Genomic DNA, 27,107 nt, shown 5'->3' with positions numbered 1-27,107 from the left:
TATACTTCAGCATTGCATTCTTGGTGGAGTAATTGTGACGCAAGAACTTGATTCCTGATTATGAATACATCTTACATATGCACACGTGACAATGACAGAGCAGCACATGCTGGATTTGAAGATAGGGTTTCCTTCACTATGACTTGGAGTATGGTACGAGTATCCGTTGCTTTTGAAGCATTATGTGAGCTCAGCAGTGTGGGGCTGTTCAAAAGTGGCTGCAAGCTACAGGTCGTGGGAAAATCTTAGCCCTTCAACAGAGAATGCATCTTCATTTCTGCAGTCTGTAGGAAAACTGTGCAAAGCTTGCTTAGGGCTATTTCATTGGGGGTGGCTTGTCAGGGGGACACATCTGGTGTTGCCATCTGCATGAGTAGTCCATCTTCTAGTTCTGATTTCCCAGGCGCTCTGGCTTTTCCTCTTATTTAGGTTTTCCACAGCATACGTCTGTGCTAGTTTATTCCTCAACAGTCAAGTGGTTAGAGGGAAGTACCTGGCACATAATACTTTCAGGCTTCTGTAACGGGTTGGTCTGAACTGTTCAAATGCCTGCTGCTGTCTCTAGGCTTGCTCCTGACTGCTCTCTTAATTCAAAGGAAACGCAGGGGTGTTCTGGACAGGAGGGAACTTGTGTCCCAAGAGTCAGACTGTCTGAAAGACGCTGTCCTAGCATAGCTACCTGATCTCACTGAGGGTGGATTTTCATGATTGGGAAATCGGTAAAAATCTTTAAATGCTGTCTTAAACTACCTGGCCTACCTGGAAGAACTAGACGGTCTTTTGACTAGCGTTGACAGCATTAGTTGACCTGAAAGTGGAAAGGAACTAGCCTTGAGTGCTGGGAGACACGACTGTCAATGACTGAAGGAGCCGTACCTTGCCTCAGACTTCCCTTAAGTGTCTTGAGTTTCTGGCAGTGACAGACTGACTTCAGTACGAGAGACAGGTGGTAGGTTGGAGCAGGGAGTTAAAACTCTCGAAAATTGGAGGTAAGGGAAGAAAATGTGAAGAAATGACAAGCTATTACTGCACTGATTCCGTACCTGTGCAAGACCTATACGGTAAACTTATGCTGACGTGCTGCTGAAAACATCCTCTCATCCTCCTGCCTTCTGTGGAAGCAAAATGGCAGGCTTCAGTCCCTCCCTGTCTGGCTGCTTTAATCCGTCCTAAGGCTGCCATCAGAGTAGCTCTGCTTCATGCCCTGGCAGTCTTGCTTGAACTGTCAGTGCAGTCTGCAGGCCCCTTTCACTATGAATACCGCTGGCGTAGCAGTTGATTGAGCAGTGGAAGCATGAGTAAGTCTCTCACTGGCTGGTTCTCAAGTCTGACATCATATCCAAGAATTAGATGCCTCTCTTTCACCATGAGGATAATGAAATAATTCCTACTGCGTTATTCATTAACTCACATTTCATTCAGTGGCTCCTAAGAGGATAACAAGTACGTTAGAGGTGAACTTGCACAAGATTTCTGACATCCTTTTGATAAGATAAGGTTAAAGCTGTGGCAGACGAAGTTTAAACATGACAGTGGTGCCTCGCTGAGGCAAGTGGCATGTGGTGGATTACACTCACTGACTTTAAAACTAATTGAATCGATTTGGCTTAAAGAAAATAGCCTGCATCTTAAGTTGTTTGAGAAATAACTAATGCACAAAGCCAGGTGAAGTACTTCCTTAATTTCCCTAGTACGAGTGACTGTATAGAAGGGTGATGTTCAACCCAGGTGCTTCAGGGCAGGTAGGGGAGCCCAGCAAATAAAGCGGGGGACCTGCAGCAAAGAAAGCATGTGCAGAGAAAAGCATGGTGGTGAAGGTCAGTTTCTCCTGACCTGTATAAGCCTGGTACAAGAGTCTGGTAAAGCATGTTGGGTTTTGAGTGTTAACACTAACGTCTATCGAGCACGTATAAGATTTGAATACCCTTTAAGTGTCAGTGCCGTGTCTTCCCATGTGCATGCAGTTTTGTCAGCTTAAACCACCATATCCTACTCTGCAAGGAAACCTTAAAGGAAAGAAAGATTACCTGCCCTGAGGGTTTTCATTAACGTTATGTTCAAAAGTTGTCTAGTTTTATACTGCACAACTCTACCCCTAGCTTTAGGGCTGAGTGTTTTAAAGGGGGCTGTGAGGATCGGCCACCTGGCTCATTTTAGCTCTAACGCAAGTCCTGGATGACCTGAGCTTCGTAATGAATGGCTGTGGCTGTTGTTCAAGCTCCTATACCAAATGTGAGCACTGTTTAATTCTTAAGGCTTGCCAAGAAGTTCGTCTATCCGAAAGAGGTTTATACAATTACTGTACAATTGAGCCAATAAACTAATATAATCAGATTAAGCTGTTGGTGGGAGGAATGCTGACTGGAATATTCAAATGCCTATCTGGTCCCTCAAGTGTCAGCGTGCACCAGCATCAGTAGTTTATCCACACAGGTAATAACAGATCTCTGAGGAGAGACTGCGAAGGTCTCGTACATCCGAAAATATCCAGAACTGCCAGGCAGCCCAGTAACATCTTAACTTGTCTGGTTTTTGTAGAAGCAGTGGATGAGGGAGTAGCAACTTCATCTGGGAAGAGCAGCTAGGTGGTGGTCTGGTGAGTCAGGTGGCTGCCATCCTGGAGATTTAGATGTGTCCCTGCCCTGCTTTGGATCGTGGCGCCGGGTGGTAAGTTACTGGAAACTTTTACAGTAGTTATGCTATTTTTCAGCATGTGTAGTTAAGCTTTTGGTGCTGGGTGTACATCTCCAGGCCTGAGCGCTCATCCCTGCAACTCCAACTCCCCCAGCTAGTGGAGCTGGATTCCCTGAGTACAGAGCAGAGTAGTATAGAACATGGAAACCTTGGAAAAACTAGACTTCAGACATCTATTTTGGGTACTGAAACAAAACCTTTCTGATACCTTGAATTCTTACCATGCTTAGTTTTCAGCCTTTTAAGTGCAGTAGCGCTACCTAACTGTATGGGACAGCGTGAAATTACTTAAAACGTGGTGAGCACCATGGAGCTTTGCCAGGAGATGTGCTGTAAATTGAGCAGTGTGGAAAAGTGACTTTATTCAGAATACCGTGCTGACTACAAGGGTTAGTAAAATGCATATAATAAAATAAAAGTCTGTGTTCAGAGAATGCAGGGCTCTTCTTCCTCAGGAAGTTGTAGAGAGCAATGAGGCTGCCTCTGAGCCTTCTCTTCTCCAGCCCAGACAGCACAAGTGTCCTCAGCCTTTGTCATAGGACATGCCTTCCAGCCCTTTTACCAGCTTCATTGCCCTCCTCTGGTTGTTTTCAAGGACCTTAACATCCTTCTTGTATTGTGGAGCCCAGAACTGCAAACAATATCCAAGGTGGCACTGTATCAACACTAAATATAGCGTGAGAATCGCCTGAGAGTAGGAGAATTAGTGTGTGGATCTCTTCTGTCAGCCTTGCGTCCCTTATTTACTTTATTGTGCAACTACCTGTAACAACCTTAATTCCTAGTCCAAAAATCCATCACCAAAGCATGCCTGTCCTGTCAAGGATCTCTTTCCTTGCAGCAGCATTTACACGCCAGTGCTTGGACTTCTCAAGCTGTTGTATGTGAAATAGTGGGAAGAAGAAATACTGGCCTTTTTTTTTTTTTTTGGGAGATCTGGTTTTAGCACTCATGTTAATGGTAACTGGAAAAAAAAAGATTATCTTCATGTCAAGTTGTGAATTGTTCAGACTGAGCATAATTTGCAGCAGCTCTAAGTGCTGCTTCACAGATTTCACTGGTTATTCTGGAAACCTCTGCCAGCCAAAGACTACTCTCAGGACAGTTCTGTCAGCTGGGCCTGAAAGTGATGCAGAGAGATTTTATTTCCCAGCTTATGACACAGATATGGTACTGCTATTAAAACATACCATGGAATTTTCTTATCATTTGCTTCGCAGATCAGCTTAAGCTTGTCAAGTAAGCTTTGCTACATAAGGATGTAATCTTTCACCCAGGTAAGGCAGTTTAGTTATATATATTTTTCGGCATTTGAATCTAGATGTACAAAATCGTATGCAAGCTCTTGCAAAAATAAGGCCTGGATGCTGAGCTGGATCTTACGGTGAGCTGTTATTTATCTAAATGTCAAATGCTTTTCATCACAACTCTGAGGATTTGCTTCTAGAAGTTGATTTCACATCTAGAGTTGTGTATTATACCAAATGTATAACATCCTGAAATGTTTGAAATAAAAGTGAAGTAGGCTTGAGTGTTGTGAACATTGTTCCTATCCTTGTTTTTCCTATCTGCTCGGTGTGAAGGCTTCATTTATCTTTGAGTATTTTTCCTCACTTAAAATTTTCTAAAGATTCCAACTTTGATATGGAACAGGTTTTCTGGAGGAGTTCTTGGAGATGCTCAAACCTTGGCTGGACGAGTCTGTGATCCACTTGATCTAATTGGGACTGTGTCAAATAATGGCTTGGACTCAGCAATGTCCGCGTGTCCCACTTAATCCATAAAACTACTTGTGTGCATCTATCCTGGTTCTTCATGCTCCCCCACTGGGCTTGTAGGGGCAGAATTAACTTCTGCTTTTTTGTAATTGAATGTTGAACCTTGTTCCTGTGACTGTCAGCAGCACAGACCTCTGGTGTTGAATCGGAGCCTTTCAGAAGGAAGGCTTTATGGAATCATTCAGGTTGGAAAAGCCCTCGGAGATCATCTAGCCCGGCCTGTAGCCTAGTACTGATGAGCACCACTAAACCGTGCTACAAAGTTCTACATCTACACATTTCTTGAAGACCTCTAGAGATGGCAACCAAACCACTTCCCTGGGCAGCCTATTCCAATGCCACACAACCCTGTCAGTAAAGAATTTTCTCCTAATATCCCACCTAAACCTCCCCTGGCGCAGCTTGAGGCCATTTCCCCTCATCTTATCACTTGGTGCTTGGGAGAAGAGCCTGATCCCCACCTCGCTACAGCCTCCCTTAAGGTCATTGTAAAGTATAGTAAGGTCTCCCCTGAGCTTTCAAGTTAAACAACCCCAGCTCCCTCAGCCACTCCCCATGAGACTTGTCCTCCAGACCCCTCACCAGCTTCGCAGCCCTTCTCTGGACATGCTCCAGCACCTTGATGTCCTTCTTGTAGTGAGGGGTCCAAAACTGAACACAGTACTCGAGGCGCAGCCTCACCAGAGCTGAGTACAGGGGGACAATCAGCTCACAGAAGTGAGTCGGGGATTGAACCATATTTAAAATGAAAATTCCTCCCTGATGCATCAGTAACAGAATTACCTGTTGAACTTCTGTGATGCCTGTGGGGAAGATGTGTGGATGTGTTCTACTCAGGTAACATGCTGAAGAGCCCAAGCTTTTTGTTTCCTTAAATTGATGGCTTCTCTCTTAATTACAAGCAAGCCTTTCTTAGTTAACTAGGTTTGCTTTGAGTCACATTAGGAAGGAGTGAATGTTCTTTTAAGGATAAAACACTTAAAAATGTCTTGTTATTGTTAGTGTTCTTCCTGCTCAGCCTTCTCAGAGTTCAGTGTATCTGCCAGTAAGAATGAGTTTCTCCAGGGAAAACAAGTGAGAAGCCAGGGTTTGTTTGGCTTGGATGAATCCATACTAAGTCAAGTTTTGGGGAGAAGTGTTCTGGATATTCCCATCGGAGTTCCCCGGGGTGTAAATGACTGTATATACAGACAAATACGTTCCTACAACAACTCAACACTAGAAAAAAAGGTTGCTGCAGACACTGTGCTTCTAGTGATGAGTTGGAGGAATACTTGCGTACAAGCACACATTATCCTGTGTTACTAATTTGCCATGCCTTTTTTTTAAAGGGCCCTTAGTGTAAAATACCATACTGGGGCCATATCTGTTTCTAGTTTAAAACAAACAAACAAACAAAAAAATCAACTTTACAGAACATAACATTGATCTAAGTGAGCAGGTAGGAAAACCTGACTTAAATCTTTAGTTTCTATAGAGAAACTCTTTCCTGTTGGTTGACGTAGCCATTGAAATGCCGATTTGTAAGGGGCTGTAGTTACCATATGGGATTGAGTCCTTTTCCAAATAACGCAGATTCCTGCTCCTGCCCTCTTAAGGAAGCTTGAACATCTAGGTTAATTGGTTTTTAACTTGAAACATGGAGCAGGGAGGGAGTGAGAGCCTGACGGGTAAATATCGACTGGGGATGTGTCAAAGCTTGCCCGGTAGCAGAGTTCTGTGGCAGAACTTAATTTCAACTCTTAACTGAAGCATAGGATTTTGTACATATGTGCCTTAAATCCTTCGGTGCCTCTCTGGAGTGCCTAAATATATTTAACTTTGGTTTCATTCTGTTTAGTTTTTTTTAGAGTAAACATTTTGTTAATCCAAGTAAATTTTTTCTTGGCTCTGAACATTCCTGCAAATTCGGCGTGAACTAATAAGCTTGTGGACTTGCCATACTATGAAAGCTGTGATAAGAAGAAGAGATTTTTAGGGTGTTGTCATGACCGAACCCAGCCTCCCTGGCTGGTCTGTGCACATGACTTTAGAAGCTGCATTTCTTTGTTTTGACATGTTGAGGATTTGAGTAGGATGGTCGCAGAGCGTACTGCCTCCGTTCAGTAGCTAGAGGGTTACTGGGACTGGAAGAAAAAAGGCAATCTGTTCTAAAACACCGCTCTCGTGCCTTCAGAGGACTGAGGTTTGATTTGACAAAATGACCCTGCCTGAAGACCTCTGTACGTAATACCAGACGCTCAGTGCATGTAACTAACCTTCAGAACTGGTTACAGGAACTGAAGCACGTTAAGACTTGCTTCAGTTCTCTAGGCTGTCTTAAGAGATGCGAGACTGGTTATTTTGCCCCGTGCCTCCCCAGTCAGAAGTACAAATGCTGGTTAAATCCTTGCTGTTAGGTTAGTCTCTCAAGTGAGATACAGCCTCGACTGTTCACAGCTCCTCACGTTTGGTGTGCAGCAGTCTCTGTCCTTTTTCTGCATTTATTTGTAGGACCTGTTGAATGCTGACCCCCCCCTCTGCTTGCCTTTTACTTCAGTCCCGTCCCCAGGCCTTAGCTGAGTGCTATTTGCAAACACGAAGCAGCACTTTGCCAGATACGCTTCCTGCTTCTGACAGTCACTGTGGCTTTCCGTGAATGGAAAGAGGTGGAACGAGCTGTCTTAATATTTGGAAGATATTGAAGCTGTTTAATGATACAAGGAAAGTTGTTTGCTATTTTTTTTTTCTCGTGGCTTTACTGAATTGAATCAGCTGACCAAAGAAAGGACATGGAGCAGCAGGTTTCTCCGAGGCAGTGTGCTGCTGGGTTAGTCAAACCAGTTTGTTTGTCCCTTAAGATCTAAATATAGGAAGCCTCCTTAATTAGGGAAGGCATCTGAGCTCTGTGTCCCTCTTAATGCACGTAGGGAGCCTCAGTTCTGCGCTTCTGTGCGCAGCTGAAGGGCAGTGCTAGTGCAAGCCTGCTCTCCCTCTGCACAAAGCTGGGCTCTTACCAGAGCACAGCGCTGAAAGTTCAGGGAAGTTGAAACTGGCAGTGGATTGCTGTGATAAGCTGTTTGTGCTGATCGGGAGGAGGTTAGCAGCTCAAACGTAAGGAGAACAGGGACCTGTTCCGGTAAATCATGTGTCTGGCTTTAAACTGAAGCTAGCTATGGAAATGCCAGCTAGCAGAGAAGGCCTTACACTTGAGCCGCTAGCATTCCCTTGCTCAGCTTTTTCTGGTGTTGCACACAAGCATACGTGGCTTTATTTCTTCAGCACTTGACGTCTGCCTTACTGTACCTCCACAGAAAGTGGCTGAATAGTGAGCCTTGTGGGTGATGCGCAAACAAGTATTTGGACTGCTTTCTAGCAAACAGCTCCTTGTGGTCCTGGAAAAGCAAACCTGATCTTTGAATAACTCCTGAAATGTGATTTGAGGTGGTCAGTTCATATGAAAGGGTCTTTTGATTAAATAAAGCTGGCTCTCTACCTAGGTTAGCTCTTTGAGTATGATTACTTGGTTCAATTGTGTTAATCAGCCTTGTTTTGCAGGTGCTAATAAAGAATTACTTGAACTTAGCTTTTCCTGTGTTGATTTAACTTACTATTTCTATACCACGAAGAAACAGTGCTAATGCTGTAGTCCAACATACTCATCCCCTGCCGTGGCTGCTTGGGAGACACTAACCCTTAGTTCTGAGGTGGTCGCTGCTGCCCAGGTGTCACTGCTGCGCGTTACAGCCAGAGACAGCTTCAGTTCCTGCTGGGACGGAGGAGCTTTTTGCTTAACAGCTCTAATGCACGTGGGGTCTTCTGAGTGTCTTTGAACTGTAAGCTCTGCTAGTTAAGCAACCTGCTTGGTGCTTTGAGGGCTACGTGAATAACAGCTTAAGAGATGAGGAAGTTAAGTGACTAGTTTTGGGAAGAAAGTGTCACCACTCCTGCAGGAATTAAAGTGATCCTTGAGCTGCCTAAACTCCCACAACTGCCCTGCAGTTGCTACGGGCTTTGCTTTTTATCAGCATCTGGTCCGGAAGCACAATGGTGTAGAGTAGTGCTAAACCTGGTATTTTTTGGACCACATCCTTGTCTGGCCCTCTGGACTCCTTTCTGCGTTGGTTTGTGCCTGCGGATAGGATGAAGTCCTGAAGGGGCTGAGATGTCAGAGTTTGTGTAAGGCAAGGAAGAGGAGCGCTTTGGGGAGACCCGTGGCATCAGTACCCTTTTCTTTTTCACTGCTCAACCTGCTTCAGAGAGCTGAACATAGTCCTTTTTAAAATATATATATATATATATATATACACATATATGAACAAATAAAACTGTCACACTTGAAAAGGGGCGGGGGGAGATTTAGCGAGTGCCAGAACTTGGGCTGAAACGATCATCTTCCAGGCTCGTGTAAGTCATTGAACGCTCGCTGAGCCTCTCCAGGGCCTTTCCTTCCTGGGTGAAGATGGTGATGGTGTGTGTGCATCGTACCCAAATGGCTTGCCTGACAGAGCAGGGTGTTTTGACCTAATTATGAATTAGTGGATTAAAATGCCAGTCCATAAGTGAGCAAGTGGCCTCGAGGTGCAGATAAGAGCCCAGGCTCCTCGTGGCCTGGCTGTGCATCTGCTTGGTGCTGGGGCCCTGAGCAGCCCCGGAGGACCGAGGCTCAGACACCTGGTAATAACTTCACCTACTCAGTGCTTTCAGGAATAAATGTTTATTCATAGCTGGTATTTGGTATTTAAATAAAGTCTTATGACAAGCATGGAGTGGTCTCTTGTTACAGAGGTTTTAAAAGCTTTGTGCCAGACGAAGCACAGTGAAAGTGAGGTCAGTGTACGCACGCAGGAACTGTAGCTCCGTGTACTGTGTCCTGAAGTAGCTCAATGGGACAAGATCTTCAGAGCTGCAAGTCGTTCATGAAGAGTCTTCAAATCAAACTGGCGTAGTTCATCCCACTTCCAGAACTTTCTTTTTGCATTGCTTGTAGTAGTATATTACTCTCTAGTGTTGCATGGAATTGGGGAAATACAGCCTGTAAGGATGCCTTGGTGGGTGTTGTGTCATGCCACTCTCCTAGAACTGTAGCTTCCTCTGCTTTGGTGTTCGTCTGGGTACAGAAAGGATTGAGGGAAAGAAAAACATTCTTAGAGGTGGGGAGAAAGATGAACAGGAGTTGGGAAGGGTGCATATAACCTTTGGGGCTTTGATTAGCAGCCTCTTCTCCCAGTTCCACTTCTTTGTTTGCAGCCTTTGTTTTAGAAAGGAAGAAAAAAGGGAGGGAGAGCTGCCTCGGGAGGTGGCCAGTGAGGATGCTGTTGGGAAAATGGGGAGCACGAGGAGCGAGCTGCTCCCTCACGCTCTTCTGCCACTTCAAATGAAAACTCTTGCCATCTGAACTCAGTCTTGCTCACTTGCTTTTTGTCATCGCTTCCAGTCTATCATTGCCACAAAAAGTCACGGTGACGACTTTTCGGTTACTTTTTGATGTAATTTTACTTTCTTTATTTTTACTTTAATTTTACACAAAACTATTCCAGTTCCCACCAGCTCAGGCCCCAGGTCAGGATTCTGTGTCCTGTGAGCTTTTGGAGTGAGGACCACTGGATCCACGTCCATCCTTGCGAATCTCTTTTCAGTTTGGTCCTTCTAGATAGATGTTACTTGCCTGTCATGCAAGTAAAATTAAGGAATACAAAACTGAAAGAAAAGGAAAATAAGAATAGGCTGTTAATTGAGCTTTAGGCTTCTTGGTGGTTCATCAGAAGATGTGACAGGTAAGTTACATCCTGGCTTATATGCGGACACAGTTGCACCATGTGAATCTCAGGGCTTTATGGAAAAGGAATTCAAAGACAAATCTGAAATTTTATAAGACAAAGCAAAGCTGTCTTCAGATTTTCATTTCAAGCTTGCCACGGTGTTTTGGCCTAGGTTGGTTTGAGATCAGTGAAGAATAATACAGCACTAATTATTCAGAAACGCTTGCTCCTAATGGAGAATACTGTAGTCCCACCGAAGGGTCTATTGATGTTTATTCTTTCCATCCAGTTGGGAAAAATGGGCCTTTCTTAATGCAAAGCCAATTTTTTTCTGAATTACTGTTAGCTATTAGGGTGCCACAGTCTTGGCAGTGTTTTTACTGCTTTCATTCTACTTCATTCGTCCATCGCTTCCGTCTTTCATCACATCCCACTGCTCTCCAACCTGGCACTGGTTACTTAGCTTAATCCGGAAAAGTGTGTGATAGAGAAGACGCGTGGCCTTATAACTGGAAGGTACCTCCTTGAAGGCCGGCATTTCTCTTCTGGGCATGTGTTAACGCTTTCTGTAAGTCGCAGCCTTGCGATACCCAGCCTCAGGAGTGGCTGCGCTCGGTTGGGTCCCGGCGCTCTCGGCTCCGTGGCTTTGGCTCGGCTGCGAGATGCCCGCATCGCCCCGGCGGCAGGCCGCTGCTAGGGAACAGGAGCAGGTGCTTCTGAGAACAGCGTGAAAACGGTTTTAGCGGGAAGCAAGCTCAAATCCACTAGGCAGAACGTGAAAAAGAAGGAGAAGAACGATCTAAGACAAAATGCAAGCGCAAAGGGAACAACCGAAAAGGCAACGAAGTGGTAAGTGGGAGATGTGTGGTGCAAGAGGAGGCTGAGTCATTGCACAGCCAGGTTATGTGGGAACCGGCAGCATTGCAAAGCATTAGAATTGTAAACAGAAATAGAGAACTTTCAATCAGAAGCCAGCCTTGCATAATGTTACGGTTGTGACATGGTGTGGCATAACCAGTGCAGAAATGCAATGTTTCAGCAAAGGGGGAGGGAGAAAAACCTTTAGAATTGTCAGCTTCCAGAAGAGAAGACTGGGATTTGTTTTTTTCAAAAGCTCTTCTCTTGTTTCGCTTTATGAACATAAAGTCATACTTTTTCTGTTCTTGCTGGATGCATCCTTTCGGTGAAGAAACCAAAGCAACAGCTTTTTGGACTTTAATAAGCATTTATTAAAACTTAAGAGGTTTTTTTACACCCGTTTGCCACTGTTCCATTTAAATAAATGTCCAGAAGAACCCTGTTGCAGACTCGTGGTGTAACTGACGGTGGAGGTCAGGTAGTCCAGCACCCTGCTGCGAGCAGGGCCAGCTTTGGAGCTGGATGGGGTTGCTGGAGGGTCAGTAAGTTGGGAATAGCTCTGGGGCGGCCGATCTACAACTTGAAAATCTTGCAGTGCTCGGCAACTGTTATTTAGATCTTTTCCCCTTAATTATATTTCTTGTTTTTCACCACTACAGCACGATTGCTCTATCATTCCCTTTCTTTGCTTCTTCATAGCATCTTCCAAGACAAGACAAGGGAGGCAAGGCCTGTGCGTTCACATCGCCTGTTTCGTTTGCCTGATGGCTAACATTATGAAACAGGCAACAGAGAGAAGGCTCCTGGGAGGCTGGTTCAAAGCAAAGGCTCGGTGTCGGTGTTGCTGTTCAGATCACCTTAAGCACTAGAGCCATATAGCTGAATGGCTTCTTACGTAATTAAAATTGGACAGGGTTAGTGTGTCCTTCAGCACCCCCGTGCCTGTGCTTAAACAAAATATCCCAAACAAACCACCCAGCTGTGAGCGCGTGTGGCAGCCTAAGAAGAAAGCTGGTAGGAAGCCTGGTCTGTTACTAGACGCGTTTGCCTTTGTAGGGTGTACTGAAGGAAGCGGAGCTGCTCCTTTTTCCATCTTCTAGCCTTTGCTTTCCGTTGTGGATCAGACAGACAGAGGAGCGAGCTAACACGGTGCAGAGGGTGGGGACGTGCAGCTGGGGGCTGCAGCTCCCTTTTCAGGGGGGCAAACTTAGATTTGCTTAGCCACGATAATGAGGCAGTCACACAGCAGTGCCTGGGCCTGCTCCTCCCTGCCCTAATTAGCGTTTGTGAGCTGGTGGTGACTTGGTGGTGAGGTTCCTTCCTACAGCCCGCTTTTTTCACTTTGGCACATGTTGTTGACTTAGGAAGCGATAACGTTTGAGGTGCTTATCTGCGAGCAGCAGCCTTGCGAGAGGAATGCTAACGAGCGCGCCACGGAGTGTTTGCTGAATGCTGGCAGGAATAAAGCAGAATTATTAACGCTGGTATTGGAACAGTTTCTCCTGTTTATAAAGCTTCTCTACAAAGCTCTTGAGACACGGTGGTTTCTTCCAAACATCATTAAACTCAATAAAAAGTTTGTTGCAGATTTTGTGAAGGTTTTTGCTTGGACCCAAAACACACAAAATAAGTCCACATCCTGCTACCCTAAAAATGTGCCTTGCCTTTTTAAAAGCATGGACGTGGCCAGAGAAGTTTCTCTGAAGAGACATTCATGAGTTGCGTAGTCTGCCTTCATAGCTTTTTTTTTGTTTGTTTAATAAGCTTGCTAAGTATTCCCATCAAAGGTGACTTTGTCCAGCCAAGCAGTGGAACTTGTTGCACGATCAACCTGGTACCTCAAGCTGAAATGGTGTTCGTTTTGCTTCGTGTGCCATGTTTAATTATCAGGCCACAAAGCTTTTGGGACTGGAATTTAGCTTGCTGGTTGTGAGCTACAGGAGACTTAAAAAAACAAAACAAAACAAAAAAACTTGACCTCTTTTGCAGGTAACCAAATGATGCTTTCAGAAACTATTGTATAAAATCGGAATTCATGATGGACAACCAACTTTTCCACAGCTGTGGTCATCTGCAGCATATCCTCATATTTTCTTTGTGAAGGCAGATTATGGCACCATTTCTTTAATGCTAGATTAATGCATGAGATTTCCCTAAAGCACATGCTGAAATGCCTGAAAGGTTAGAGTTCCTTTTGCTCGATGTGTCTAAGTTTGTCCTCTGTAACTATCCCTTCTTACTACGTCAGTCCTAAAATTATGTATCCCTTCTTTGGGTACTGAAAGAACTTTTTATCCTTTTTCTGTCGCAAACCACAAACAACAATGTGATAAATGCAAAATAAGGATTTTGGAAATGGACCTTGATGTGAAAATTATCACAAGTTGTGGCACATCCGAGTACAAGGAAGCTATTTCTAGCAGCAGGATTGTATGGGTTTGAAAGTTTGACTTTCTAGGCACATACACGTGCAGCATGGTGTTGGAATAGTTTCCAAGTTATTGTGAAGAACAAGTTTTTGGGATGCAAGGGAGTGGTATTCCATCATTTTGGCTGCTTGCATGCTTTAGGAATGGTTGGTTTTAGTCTGGAACTTTAATTTTAGGGTTTGAGTATTTTGGTAGAGAATGCTGCATCCCGCGTGACTCACGCTGTTGAGCACTCATTCCGATGCTATGGAAGAGCCCTTTGAATGCCTGCTGAAGTGACTGTGTAGGAATGAGGCAAATTAGATGTTTAATACTTTTTTTTTTTAGGGGGGGGTGGAAATACATATTTGCCATGGAATACTTAAATTTACTTTTTGAAAGTAGCTATTCACTTGGAAAGTGAAAAAGATGGGGCTTGTAAAAAATGGCATCGTGAGCATTGCTGGTCACTGGGGCATTTTTGCAGCTTTGTCCAAAAGTACTGAGACAATAACCACTGTGGGGGGGGAAACTAACTTTAGTGTAAAATTAAAAATCACTTTAAAAAATTGGTACAAAAACAGTTGGATATTCTACAGCAGAGCTTTTCAGTACTTCGTATTGCCAAGTAATTTGTTTTCTTGTGTGTGTTTCTTGTTGTTTGTTTGTTTTTAATTTCCATGTGCAAAGGAATTTTGAAAAATACTTGACTTGCTTGGTGGTTATGATTTCTGAACCATTCCCTACCAGAAATCAGGCCTTAGCCAGAGCGTGTGTACCTGCTGAATTCCCTCTTCAGGGGTTATGACTTGCATGCTAGTTAGTACTTTTTACTTTCCTCTTTAATTAGGACAAACCACCATAGCAGCTGAGTTTCTTGTACAAGTAAGCGTCTGGCTATTTAAAAAGTGTTTTTTCAATTGGAGGTTCATGTTTTAAAGAACTGTCTTTTTATTTGCAGTTGCCAATGTGAAATATTGGAAGAGTATCGTCTGAAACTTTCTGGGACAAAGAGGACTGTTTTATTCTCTCTCATATTTTGGTAAGCTTATCGTATTATTTTGATAAGACAAGCTACCTGTTGAATATGGGCTCTACAGTTATTATTGATTATTACTGATTGTTTTATTAATTAAAGCATTTTCCAAGATGTTAGACAAAAATAAGTACATTTTACTGAGTTGGTATTTGCAACCTGTAATTAAGGAAAAAACAAAACAAAACACCAAGATATCTGTACTTTCCATACAACTCTTCTAGTTCTCCTGAAAATCTTCAAACAATTCTTTGTCTGTCCTCTTCAGAATAATGTGTAAATGCCCATATTTTTAACTACTTCACCAGTAAATACCTTTGAAAGCTATTCAGTTATTTCTACACGCAGTGCCAGGAAAGAGGGGAAACCTTGCTGTTAGGGATTGAAACATGGCAAACTAAGCATCTATCCTTATCTCAGAATAATTTCCTTCCTCCTGTGAAAAGGAAGAAGTGTTTTCACTTTGTAACAGAAGCATCTTTTGCTAAAGCCAGATCACATTCTTGAATATTTCATGCTGAAGTTTTCTAATGCTCCTTTGTCAAAATCTTGGATTCCTGTCTGAAACTAAGAAGACAACTGTGACACAGCAAGTAAACAGCTATGTTTTGAGTTTGAGGGGCAACTCAATTTGATTATCACTAAACTAAATGGAATTCAGTAGCTGGAAGGGGATGGTATGGGAAGAAAGCTAAATGCATTGGTACTTCATTTTTCTTCTTCCTCCAATTTTTCTTTTCTTTGCTGTAATTTATAGGTCCAATTATATGTAAATATGTGAATTTAAGTCATCCTTTTTTATTTCCTCTTTTTTGTTTAGAATTGCTGGGAAACACATGGCTATTATGTCTCAATTATGTACATAATTTAAAACAGAAGGTGCATCTTAAGTGAGAGGTAATTAAGATGTTCCCATTCTGGCTGAATAGTCTGAGGTTACAAGCTTTACTAAGCATTTATCCTTTCAAGAAGAATATAAGGATGGAGAATTAACACCACCAATCTTTTTTTTATACAGCTGTATAATACAGTTGAAAGGACAGCACTGAAAATCAATACCATAATGAACTTTTTGGCTGCAGTCGTAAAAGTTATTTCTGAAAATAAAAACAAGTCTCACTATACTATTTATAAGCTGTCTACTATTTATATGTGATCCTATGTGTAAGTGCAAGCCTGAATTTGAGGCTGGTTTTTATGAAGGTGTTTTCTTGGTCAGTTATAATCTAAGCTGTATTTGAACATTTCCATTTCATTTCTGGGAAGTGCTTTTAAGTGTCATGGAAGTGCTGCTCATTTGCCAGCTGCAGTCAAACAGAACTGGAATTCTGATTCCCTTCTGCCACTGATCAACAAAAGAGGGGATGGGTCAACATGAGATTGGCATGAACCGACTGAAGAAATCTAATTTCATGTGAAGCTGACCTTGAAAGTAGCACGGTGTGTTAATTACGTGTAAAATTCAACAGAGTGGCTTCTTGGAGTTTACAATATGAAGAATGTCCTCGCACTCACCTCGAGGGCAGGGCTCTCAAAATGAGGGTCAGAAATCCCCTTGCTCTAGGTGTCACGCGATTACAATCATCGTTCTTCTATTCACTTGACTAACCTGGAAGAGTTTGCTATGTGTATAGATAGAAATGGGTTAGAAAGCTTTGGTAATGGAAGGAAATTGAGATTGAAAGTGTGGTTTCGGAATTAATTCACCCAGTGTCAATGCGGGCTGCCACTGAAAATCGCATGTGGTCCATGTCCCTGCTCCCAGGGCTGTATTTCCGTTCCCTTGTGCTCAGTCCTGTGATCACGAGATCATGAACTACTGGGATCAGTATTTTTTAACGTGATGGGAAACGAGTTATTTCTTTGGGTATATTCATTTTCCATCAGATCACTGAACTTCATTCTAAAAAGTCAATGTTCCTTACTGGTTTTGTCAGCAATTTTTTTATAAATACTTTTGTGCTACAGCAGTTAGCTTGATGAAGCATCACACTAATACCTAGTAGCAACGTGAATGCGTAGTCATCTTAGAAACAGTTTTAGAAGTTCTTGTACCATTTATCTTGGCAATATCACAGTTTATATCTGATAACCCTGATTAAAGCTGAAACCAGCATATTTTTCTTCCACACGGCTTTCCCAAAATTCCCCTAAAAAGGTATGATTCTACTCATGCGTGTAATAAGCCACGGTAGTATAGGAGAAGTTGTTTTGCAGCTGAGTGCAGTCATTAGAATAAGAAACTTACTCTGTGGTAATTTGAATAGTCTCTGCTGGATTTTGGGATAACGACTGTATTAAAGAGTTTGTTTATAAGCTAGTGTCGACATGTACATGGTTATACAGTAAACTCTTGAAACGAGTGCATCTAATCAAACCGAAGTGTAAAGAACAGTTTTGTTTACATCACAATGCCTACTAAAACTCTTCATCAGTGCTACTAAGCATGCTTTAAATTTGTAATGAAGCTTATCTTTTTAATTAGCTATGTGTTTCTTTGCTAAGGTAGGTGGCTGCAGAAGGCTGCAGAAGCCAACAGCCAGCCTCTGGCAGCCTGCAGAAATGGTGACAGAGATGTTTAGGGAAACACCTCTGAGGAGGACGTGCCCTAACTCCTCATCGTCCTTTTGGTGGCTGTAGAGCTGACAATTGAGTGTGGAAGCTTATCATTATTGTGAGGCTGGAGAAGGAGATTTGTGTAAATCTTCCTTTTTAAACCAACCTTCTCTTAAATCGTTGGTCTTCACGATAGCAGGATACACTGCAAAGTTAATCCAGTCTGCACCTGTTGCTTAGCCAGCCATCATTTTAAATTTGCTTGAGCACGAGGCTCTTTTTTAACATCTTGCAGATCAAGGACAGTGGTGCATCCCATAATCTGAGAAACACAGAGTGAGAACCGAGGGCTAGAAGATGAAAGCGGCTGAACCCCTCCTTTCCTGGTATCTTCAAGTCAAGAGCAGATGTTTTTTTACAAGATAAGCTTAACTGAGTACAACATGCATAAAGTACTGCGTCATGCTGGAATCGAGCATGAGCTCGTGTTTTGAATACGAGGGCTGCAATTTTATGGTCCATATGTAGTTGTAAAAAGCTCACCATTTTTAAGCCCAAGACAAACAAACTTTTGCAGTTGACTGAATAGTTAATCTTTTAAAATTTATTATTAGATATAATCTCTCATCTTTTTTAACTCTTCTGATATTTTATTGTGGAGTGTGTTTGCTGTTGAAATTTTCTATAATAATACTGCTTTATTTGCCCTATACTATAGGGAATGCTTAATGGATTTCGCTGTTTATTAGCGTGGTGTTTAACGGACTCCCCTCAGGACCCACCCTGGGGTTTGTTCATTAGGACCCGGAGCCGTATAGTTTTCATGGAGTCATTTAAAATGCGGGGCTCGGGAGTTCCAGTTTTTTCTGTCTAGCCTGAACCTGTTTGCTTTGTTTCGAGTTTATATTTAGAGTTTGTATTTACTGAAGTAGAAATAATGGCTGAAGGAGTAGATAATACAGGCTTAGCATCATGCCATAGCCCTGTTCCAGCTCAGAAACATGCCTCTGCACGCTGCGGGATTTTGGACCCATGTGTCAGCCTTTGCAGGCCATTTCTTCCCTGCTCTGGGGACATAAAGGCACTCGCTTTGTTGGCGTACTTCCTATTTAACCGAGGTGTCAGACCACTTTCTTCTCATTGTTCTTTTTTCCGCACCAGGCTGGTTTAGTTTCAGAAGGTGTGTACCTGCTGCTCCTTTGCTCTCGGGAGCGCTGTGTGCAATGGGTAGTGCATCAGCGCTTCCTGCTGTGTGCTTGTGCTGTGTTCAGTGATAGGTTTAACTTTGTATCTTCTATGTGATGTAAGTAGCCCTGAAATACCTGTATTAATTCTTAAAAACAAACAAACAAAAACAAAAACAAAACAGAAAAACACCTATCTCCACTAAAATAAATAAAAGACACATCTCAAAATCAAATTATAACTCCTGTATTCATCAAGTTCCTAGCAGAGTCAATTACATAAACTTCAGGACTGTATGCTCTGCAATATTTTCAGGAAATTTGCAGGTGATAAAAGACAGGGGAATGGCTAGATAGTGGTGAGAGCAAGGCGCTAGTACATGATGATCAGAGCTCTTGGAAGGAAAGGTGCAAAAATATAAGCAGATTGATTCATCCATGGATGTAAAAAGTAAGTCATAAAACAAGGAATTCTACCCTTATGTGAATCCATGTATGAATTCTAATTCATATGCCATAGTTGAAACAAAATTAAGTAAGGAGAGTCTGACAGCCTGTGTTAGAGATCAGAATAAATGATCACAACGATCCCTTGGCTTTTATAACCGATGTATTTGTGCATCACCATCTGCAAATGGCTTGGGAGAAATTTAGGATGATCTAGAAAGATAAACACGTTTTAATTTAATTGATATAAACAGAATGGTGTAACTGCTGCATTTAGACTGGTGCTGTCCCAGCAGTACATTCAGAGATATTTTTTTCAGTATGAATAGAAGGAGGCTGACACGTTTTGAAATAATTTTGTCTTGCAGGAGAATTAGTTGATATGAATTTCCTCTTTTCATAATTACTGTTTGCTTGAGGTTTTCTAATAGCTAAATTCTTATCTTTTAAAAGTTCATTTGTATTTATGTGCCAAAAGGAAATGAACTCGTCTTCATGGCTATACTTTTCTGTTTTTTCAGATTTTATTAAAAAGTGAAGAAGAGCCTCAAAATACTGCAAGTAAAGACGAGGATTCCTCCTCCTGTCCAGGGCCTGTCATGGTAAGCAAAAATCTTTTATAGAGACTCTTACAGAGCAGGATAGACTAAAATCTAAAAAGCATTAGTGAATTAACGCTTGTGTGTGAGTTGTTGAGCCTGAAGTGTAGTGTTAGACTAAGCTAGGCTAACGCTTTTTTTTTTCTTAATGTTCATTCAAGGCATTCTTTTTTATAACTTCATTAACCAGGCTGCAGGAAGATCTGTTTCTAATATATTTAGTTGTTTGAGTGCTTGTCTTTGTAAGTTTAGTAACTTCAGTAAGTTACTGATATCTGAATTCTCTAAACAGTCCATCCTGTTTGAACTTTTCATTGGTCATTGATAACTTGCTACGTTGTGAAGAAGGCAGTGACAGTGCTAAAGTTAACTGTCAAGCTTTGTTTCTCAGGATGAAGAGACTCAGCACAGCCTTGAATGCATCCAGGCTAATCAGATTTTTCCCAGGAAGCAGCTTATCCGAGAGGATGAGAACCTTCAGGTAATCACCACAGTGCTTCTTGCCAGTAGAGATCACGATGTCACTTGTTGAGCTGTGTATTTTCCGGTCTCTCCTGCAGAATTTTCATTTGTGAGTCAGTACAGTAATTGGAGAAACACCTTCTGTTCAAAGACTCGTGTACATTTGGACAGGACAGAGCTTGTGCAGTATGTTGCAGGAGTTACCTCAGTGTCTGAAAAATACAACCATATACCCATGTCGTAATTTCAAGTGCTTATTCCTGAACTGAGAACCTAGTAATAATCCTTGTCTACCAACACTAGGAAGGTTTTTACTACGTAGTTTGGAACATGTCATGTTTCAATAAAACAAACAAAAAACTTCCCACCTAACACTGTTATTCAAGTTCTACCATTACTCCTTGTTACAAAGAAGACAGAAGTCTTACGTTACACAAAATTGATTTTTTTGTTGTTTTCTTTTGTTTTTCCAAAGTTTCTTTTGAAATCAGTTTATTTCAGGTGATATAATCATGTAGACATCCTTATATCAACTGAAGAGGTAGTTTATTTCATTTTAATAGAAAATATTTTAAATTGATTTAAACTAAGTCGTTGCAAAACCAGGTTAGTTTCAAGTTGAGCCCTTAGAAATGTTTCACTCAGCTCAGCTAAATTGGGTTTAAATCTTGTTTTTATTTAAACAGTTGCAGTTTTTAGGTGCAACATAGTAAGATTGCAATCATAATTTCTTCCCAACCTATAAAACAGTAGTGTGTCATGCATTTTCTTGTTTGCAGCAAGAAATACAAGTCAAAATGTATGATTTGTCCAACTGACTTCCAATGTGTAGCAGTTAGGTCTAAGCTGGTTGTCTGAGCTTGCTTGGTGAAGGGACCAACAGTGTAGAAGGTTATGCATGATTCACTTTAGGATGAATTTAATAACATTATGGAAATTCCATGCATTCCATTAAGTAAGGAGCAAAAGCATAAATCAGGAGGTCAGACTGCTTGCCAAAATGTGAAGATGTTTTGCTCATTTTTTTAATAAAAATTCACTGTTATAACTAACCAAGCACATTGTACTCAGGCAAACTATGAGAAAAAGAGGGATTGTATAACACAGAGGCTGCAATTCCTTCTTAGCAATAATAGCTAGGTTTGAGTTCTCAGCACCGTTTCAATTTGTTCTTTTGTTATTGTGTACTTGAGTAGGTATTTATAGGAGGTATGTGGTTTTGGTAAACGCTTTCTAAAAGATTTCTCTTGCCATTCTGAAGGTCCCGTTCATTGAACTTCATGGTGAGAGTACAGAGTATGTAGGACGAGCAGAGGATGCCATCATTGCACTTTCTAATTACAGACTTCACATCAAATTCAAGGAGTCTGTTGTGAACGTAAGTGTTATTCATGCTACTACAGTAATACAGCTATTTTGAATTCAATCCAAATAGAAGAATTAGGTGACAGTACAGTGATCCTGCCTTTTAAGGTTAGTGGTAATAGAAAATCTCATGGTGATGCTCAAGTCGCATTTTTCATAGAGAACAGATGTGGTTTTAGACATCAAAAGGTGGCTCAGCACCCCTGAAAATGAGGCTCGGTAAGGATACTTCACATCAACTTTATAGTCCCTCTGTAACTGGCTAAGTCTGCCAGACGTTCTCCTAAGCTCTGTATATGGTCAGTAGACAAGCCCAGGGTCTTCCAACGGGCTGTTTGCAGCATCTAAGCTAGGTTCATAGCTTGCTTAGAGAAGCTTCACCAAGAGGATCTGGAAGAGTTTAGCTACTGAAGTTTGATGCCTGAAGGTGAATAGTTTGGGTGCAATCACTAACGTAAGAGATCTGTGAATTTTACCTCCTTGTCAGATGCCTGTGCATTTCTTCATAGAGCTTTACATCCGTTCTTAAAAATTGTTACATATTAGCTACTCAAGGTCATAGAGAGAAATTTTATATAAAAACAAATTAAATGGGCATTGTGTAGTCCCTTACAGTGGTATAATGGGCATATGGCAGTCTTACTAGTTACAGTACCAGCTGTGAGCTATATAGAATTCATTAGGACATTATACATGGCACAGAAGTATTTTTGTAAATATTTATAATAAAACCAGCAAAACAGATCCAAACAATCTAAGCATGTTTTTTCCCCCGTGGTGATGGGTTTTTCACCAGTCTCCTTATTTCAAGTCAAGTCCTGCCTCTGGCTAGTTGTGGGGAATTGCAAGGTGTCAGTCATGAATCCTGAGCTGTAAAGTGGTGAGTTAAATGTAAAACACCAAAACTGATGCGTGTTGTTCTAAAGCGGACAAAAGCAAGGGCAACAAAACGTAAGAATTGTCAGGTGCTGTCACATACTTGACTGAGACACATGCAGCACAGCGGTCTGGAACATCAGTGAGATCTCCTGTGCACGTAGCTGTTTTAACTTTTGATGCCACATCTGTCTTAAATTTAAATAGTTCTTTTATTGTTTTGTGCCAGAGCCGAATTATTAATTCTATAAAAACATTGTTTACTGATTGTTTAAAACTAAATCTTCACTGTTTTACGTTGTCTCTAATCATATGGCTCTATTACCTACAGACTTCTGCGTGCCTGTCATTGTTATCATTAATCACATAAAGTGCTCTTTTAGTTCGTGAGTTGTCACCATAATGGGCTGAATAGGCATAGCTGCTGGCTAGTGAACATCTGCATACAGCATAATATAAAAAGCACACGTAAAGTACTAGAATTCATGATGGTGCATTTTTTTCAGCAAATAAAGGTATTATTTCTGAACACGGCAACTATTTAAAACGATGGCAGGAAATTTCTGATGGCAATAATTTAATTGGAAATTTAAGGGCTCTTATCTTCCACTGCTGACCATACAAAGGAGATAGTGTATGTGTATATGCAGAGGCAGCATAACTTTACTTTCCTCCTCTTATTCCATAGTCAGTCCTGGATTATGATTTGGGACTTGAAAGTTAATCTGTACGTGCACATGGGGATGGGAGCCAAGGGTCAGCTAGGTGCTGGGATGTCTCAACTGCAGCTCAGCCAGATGCATCCCTCCGTACTGTTGGCAACAAAGGGAAGACTCATTATGAGGAGTGCATTTTATAGGGGTCCTTATCTTTGTTATGAACATGAACTCTAAGGCTGAATTCTGCCAGTAGGCCTGCTACAATAAAACTATTACCATAGTCTTTACTGTTAGCTTATTTATTTTTTAATTCAGAGTCCAACTGTTGTATGAAATTGGCAAGTAGAAGTGACAGTGGAAAGGACTGAATATTTATAAACAAAGAGCCAAGACATGAGAAACAAGCGTAATTATAAAAATCAAGAGTTTGTCCTTGGGAATGCCAGGAAATGACTGAATTACTTTATTAGCTAAGGCACTAATGAATGTACTGCACTTACTGTTGTGTCTGTCCTTAGGATTATTGGAGGATAATTTTTGAAGAGTTGCCAATTTAATATTTATGAACAGCAACAAAAATTAATGTTTTCTTAAATAAAATATTATTCGTTTGAGTTCAGGAAAGAAAGCACAAAATTTTGTCAATATTACCATGTTAGTGTTGCTTCACTGACTTTGATGTGCAGTGTTCTGACCTTGTAAGGCCTGAGTAAGAACTCCGTCTGATGTCTCTGAGGTTGTTAGTCTTGCTTTGTATGTCATCATTAGTGAGAAAGACTCAATTAGATAGTGTGGGAGGTAGAGTAGAATATAGATTCTTCTTCTCTAATCATATTTGACCATCACTAATAACTTACTGTGAACTCTCCAGTACTAGAATTCAAGGCAGACAAGATTTGGAATACTTGTAAGGATAAAAAGGTATTTGTAGTAATTAGAAATGATATTTAAATTGCTGAAGTTTGGAATAATAATCACTTTGGTTATTGTTGATCAAACGGTGATTTTCTAAATGAAATCTTCACTGAGTACTTTTTGATCACGTTCATCTCAATTCTTTTCTATTTTTATATCGTTAGACCTATTCAGAAAACACCTGGCTGCCTTTGAGAAGGCCTTTTAAAAAATGTAAATGTGTTTACTAATTGTAGAGACTTGTTTTTTCTTAATTTTCAGTGACTTTTCTAGAAATCAATACCCTAAGGCCGGATGTAGTAACAGCCTTCCCACCCCAGCAGAGAGAGGTGTTTGTGTATAAGAAAGAAGATTGCTAGCAAGCATCTGTATTGCAGTACTTGTGAAAAGCGTTTGTTCCCAGCGGTTCCCAGTGGCTGGGTGTGCAGCTGGTCTAGGGAGACACGTCCTCTTGCAGGAGGTGGAATATTCCTGTGCCGTAGCTGTAGAAATGGACCTCCAGGGAAAGCAGAATGCACGCCAACTACTTGTACCTTAATAAGGACAACTGCATGAAAGAAATGGGATCCAGTTAAAAATGGATTCCTAGTCTTTGTTTTTGTACCTCACTGTTCTCTTTTTGTTTGCAATTCAATAGACTGGCTGTCCAAACGATGCTTGTGAAACCTCAGTAAGTAGCACAATGTTGCTAGATCACTTGCTGCACCTGTGCTTGAAAATAAATACATTTAAATGTTGATAATGCTCACCTTGCAACACTGCAGAAAAGGGTTGTATGCATAAGTCCTTTCCATGGATAATTTCCTAGATCTGAGTAGTAATAGGGACGTGGAGTTTTAAATGCAAAAACAAAAGATCCCTTAGACCATGCATAAATTGGAGGGATTATGGCATTCAAAAGTGTTGCCTTGTATTTATCCATGGGATTATAATGCAGACTCAACAGTGATATCTCAGTGCACATAACAAGTTTGGTTCCCAGGCTGATCTCTATTGATTGGCGTTCCTTAAGAAAATTTTGAACTTTGCAGCTGATATTTCTGTCTAACCATTTTTCTCTGTGTAAGCTAATTGCATTTATGGGGGAATTAAAATGTTAGTGTATTCCATGAAACCCTGGGTTTGAATGTAGCCTCTTTCAAATAGCAGATTTTGGACACAGGAGGAAAAAAAAAAAAAGTCATACTGGCAAGATGAGGACGATTTTCAGTCTTTAGGATCTAATGAGTTTTAGCATGAGCTTTCCCTTGGCCCTTAGTGGAAAAATGGTTTATTTGGTTTCTTCCCAGCCTTATATAAGTATTACAGTTGTGGGTCATCTGTGCTGAGCAATAGCTTAGTGTTGTCCCCAGGTCCTGGTTGTCTGACTGTTCACGTTGCATGTGTGTTGATCCTGAAAGCAGAGAAAGGGACTAAATAATTACCTGCAAGGCAAAACCCGAATGTAACGTAGGCGTAATTAAAAGCAAAATGTGCTTCAGGTACTCCTTGTAGGCTGTATGAACCAGATTGCACCTGGAAGGATTTGACTCCCTCCATCTACAGGAGTCCTTTAAGGCCTTCTGAGCTGACCTTGCCGCTTCAGTACCTCCATGTTCCATCTTACACCATGCTTCAGGATGTACAGCACATAGCCTTGGCCTCGTGCTGTTGAAGTAACCAGTATGTAACAGAACATTAACATTATTTCTGGCTCTGAACTGGGAAAACAACAAGGAAGTACTAATTCCAGCTCATGACCCCTGGGTGCCACCTGGCATCCAGTAGTCTGAGGCCACGTGGTGTGCAGGGTAGAGAGCAAATTAGATCCTTCAAGAGTAAATGTGCCATGAAACGGCCTGAGCGTGGTCCACGGCATGCCACTTGGCACCGTGGTCGAGGACTGAGCCATGCAATGGGTCCTTTTAGCAGGTTTAAACATAACCTTTCATTTTCTAACTACAGAGGTATATTTCTCTGAACGTATCTTGTACTGCAGCGAGATGACAGCTCCAGCAATTAAAAATTAAAAGAAAAAATAATTCCAAAAAGGTAAAAAATGGAGTCATAAAATGTTGCTGTTTAAAAATATATATATATTTTTTAAGAAGAGACAAGAGGCATAGTGCAAGAGCATAATATTCTACTGCGATATGGTTGGCCTTTGATAACAGTGCATGTTTATTCTTATAAAAAGCAAAAATGATTGCTTCTCCACTGCTTTATTCAGATAGACACTATTAAATGGGGAAGTGCCTGCAAATAGAATTGATGGCTCTTTCAGGAGCAAACTAACAGCGCTGGGTGTCTGCCTCGCGGTGTGATTCAGCCTGAAAAACAGAACAATGAAACCGGGAGGTTATTAGTGGGAAAAATGGGAGGACGGAGGCAGATAATTTTACAGAGTTTTATGGGGTAGTAAGAGTAATGGACAGGAAGGAGATTGAAAATTGAAGAGGATCAGAGGATAGATTTTTATGACCGGAAAAGAAAATTTACAAGACTGATGTGAAGGTTGCCCTAAAGAAAGAAACAGCAAATTTTAAGGAAATAGATGGGGAGCCGTGTGTAGATTGTAAAGGGAGAAAAGAATGGCTGCTGAGCGCAGGGCAGATTGGAAGAGAGCAGAACAAAGAATGACTTTGAAAGAAGGAAATTAAAAATAATGCTTTAGTAGAAGAATAGTCAGAATGTCGTTAGGGTGCAGATGGGGGAAGAGGAGCTGGAACTAGACTGCAAGGTGAAGAACCGCTTAAATGAAGTGTGCGTTGGAAGGAATGCAGTAACAGAGGGCTCGGAGAAAAAGAATATTAACAGGTGAAGGAGCATTTGACTTAAAAATGATGCCCTCTAGAGCCTCAACTCATTTACTAGTGGGAATGTATCTTACTTTCTGCGTTGGTGCGATGTGAGTCAATGGTAGTTTTAAATAATTTATCGGTGTTTGTGGGGCTGTCCAGCCGGGAAGGGAGAATGGAGGATTCTCTAGTGTTAGGTCTGGTCCAGTCCCTTAAATTATTAGACAAAACTATCACAATAATTTTATCTGCCTTGCAGCCTAGAATCAAGTAGGAGAAATAGTGGAAGAAGTTACTGGTTAAAAGAAAAAGGCTATAGCACCAGCAGTGCATCTGATCTGCTTGTCTGTAATGCATTTAAATAGTTGGTTAAATCAGTGGCTAAGCCCATCAGCATCTTCAGCGTACCTCTTCTCACCACTCACTTGTTCTGCTAGAGCTGGGTGGCTCTGCAGTCAGTTTTAGCATCCGAGAGGATGCCTGCTCATGTTGCTGGCCATGGAATTGATATCAGATTGTTGGCAATCTCAGAACAGTAACGGGACTGAAAACAGACCAGAATTCAAGTTCCAGCTTTACTTGAATACCCTAACTTCTGGGCTGTCAAGTCAGACTCCATCTCATCTAGTGTCTTTGTGCCTGAATTTGATGTTCTTTACCGGCCTGGTTGCAACAGAAGGACCAGAGGAAAACTTCCCTGGTCCAGCCCAGCTGGCCGTGGGGCTGAGGGTTAGTGCTTCCTCCGGCTCGGG

The 27,107-nt window shown here is 41.6% G+C and overlaps 1 protein-coding gene across 14 annotated transcripts in view; it reads left to right on the top strand.

The window, feature by feature from the left end:
• Positions 1-27,107, top strand: part of MTMR3 (myotubularin related protein 3) — an 84,461-nt gene that overhangs the window by 16,251 nt on the left and 41,103 nt on the right. For 6 of the 14 annotated variants that reach the window (XM_040577731.1, XM_040577737.1, XM_040577736.1 and 3 more), the window contains 5 exons: positions 14,441-14,521; positions 19,224-19,304; positions 19,693-19,782; positions 21,025-21,141; positions 24,216-24,248. In XM_040577731.1, coding sequence (XP_040433665.1) covers positions 19,302-19,304; positions 19,693-19,782; positions 21,025-21,141; positions 24,216-24,248 — 243 coding nt within the window. In that variant the 5' untranslated portion in view covers positions 14,441-14,521; positions 19,224-19,301. Of the gene's footprint in view, positions 1-2,538; positions 2,668-3,264; positions 3,278-11,042; positions 11,063-14,440; positions 14,522-19,223; positions 19,305-19,692; positions 19,783-21,024; positions 21,142-24,215; positions 24,249-27,107 lie in introns of those variants that run through there. The other 8 variants (XM_040577740.1, XM_040577738.1, XM_040577735.1 and 5 more) reach the window with 4 other exon arrangements.

The sequence above is a fragment of the Cygnus olor genome, chromosome 17 (genome assembly GCF_009769625.2).
Source record: "Cygnus olor isolate bCygOlo1 chromosome 17, bCygOlo1.pri.v2, whole genome shotgun sequence".
NCBI lineage: Eukaryota > Metazoa > Chordata > Aves > Anseriformes > Anatidae > Cygnus > Cygnus olor.
The sequence above is the reverse complement of the archived record's forward strand: the minus strand, read 5'-3'. Positions and strand labels throughout refer to the sequence as shown.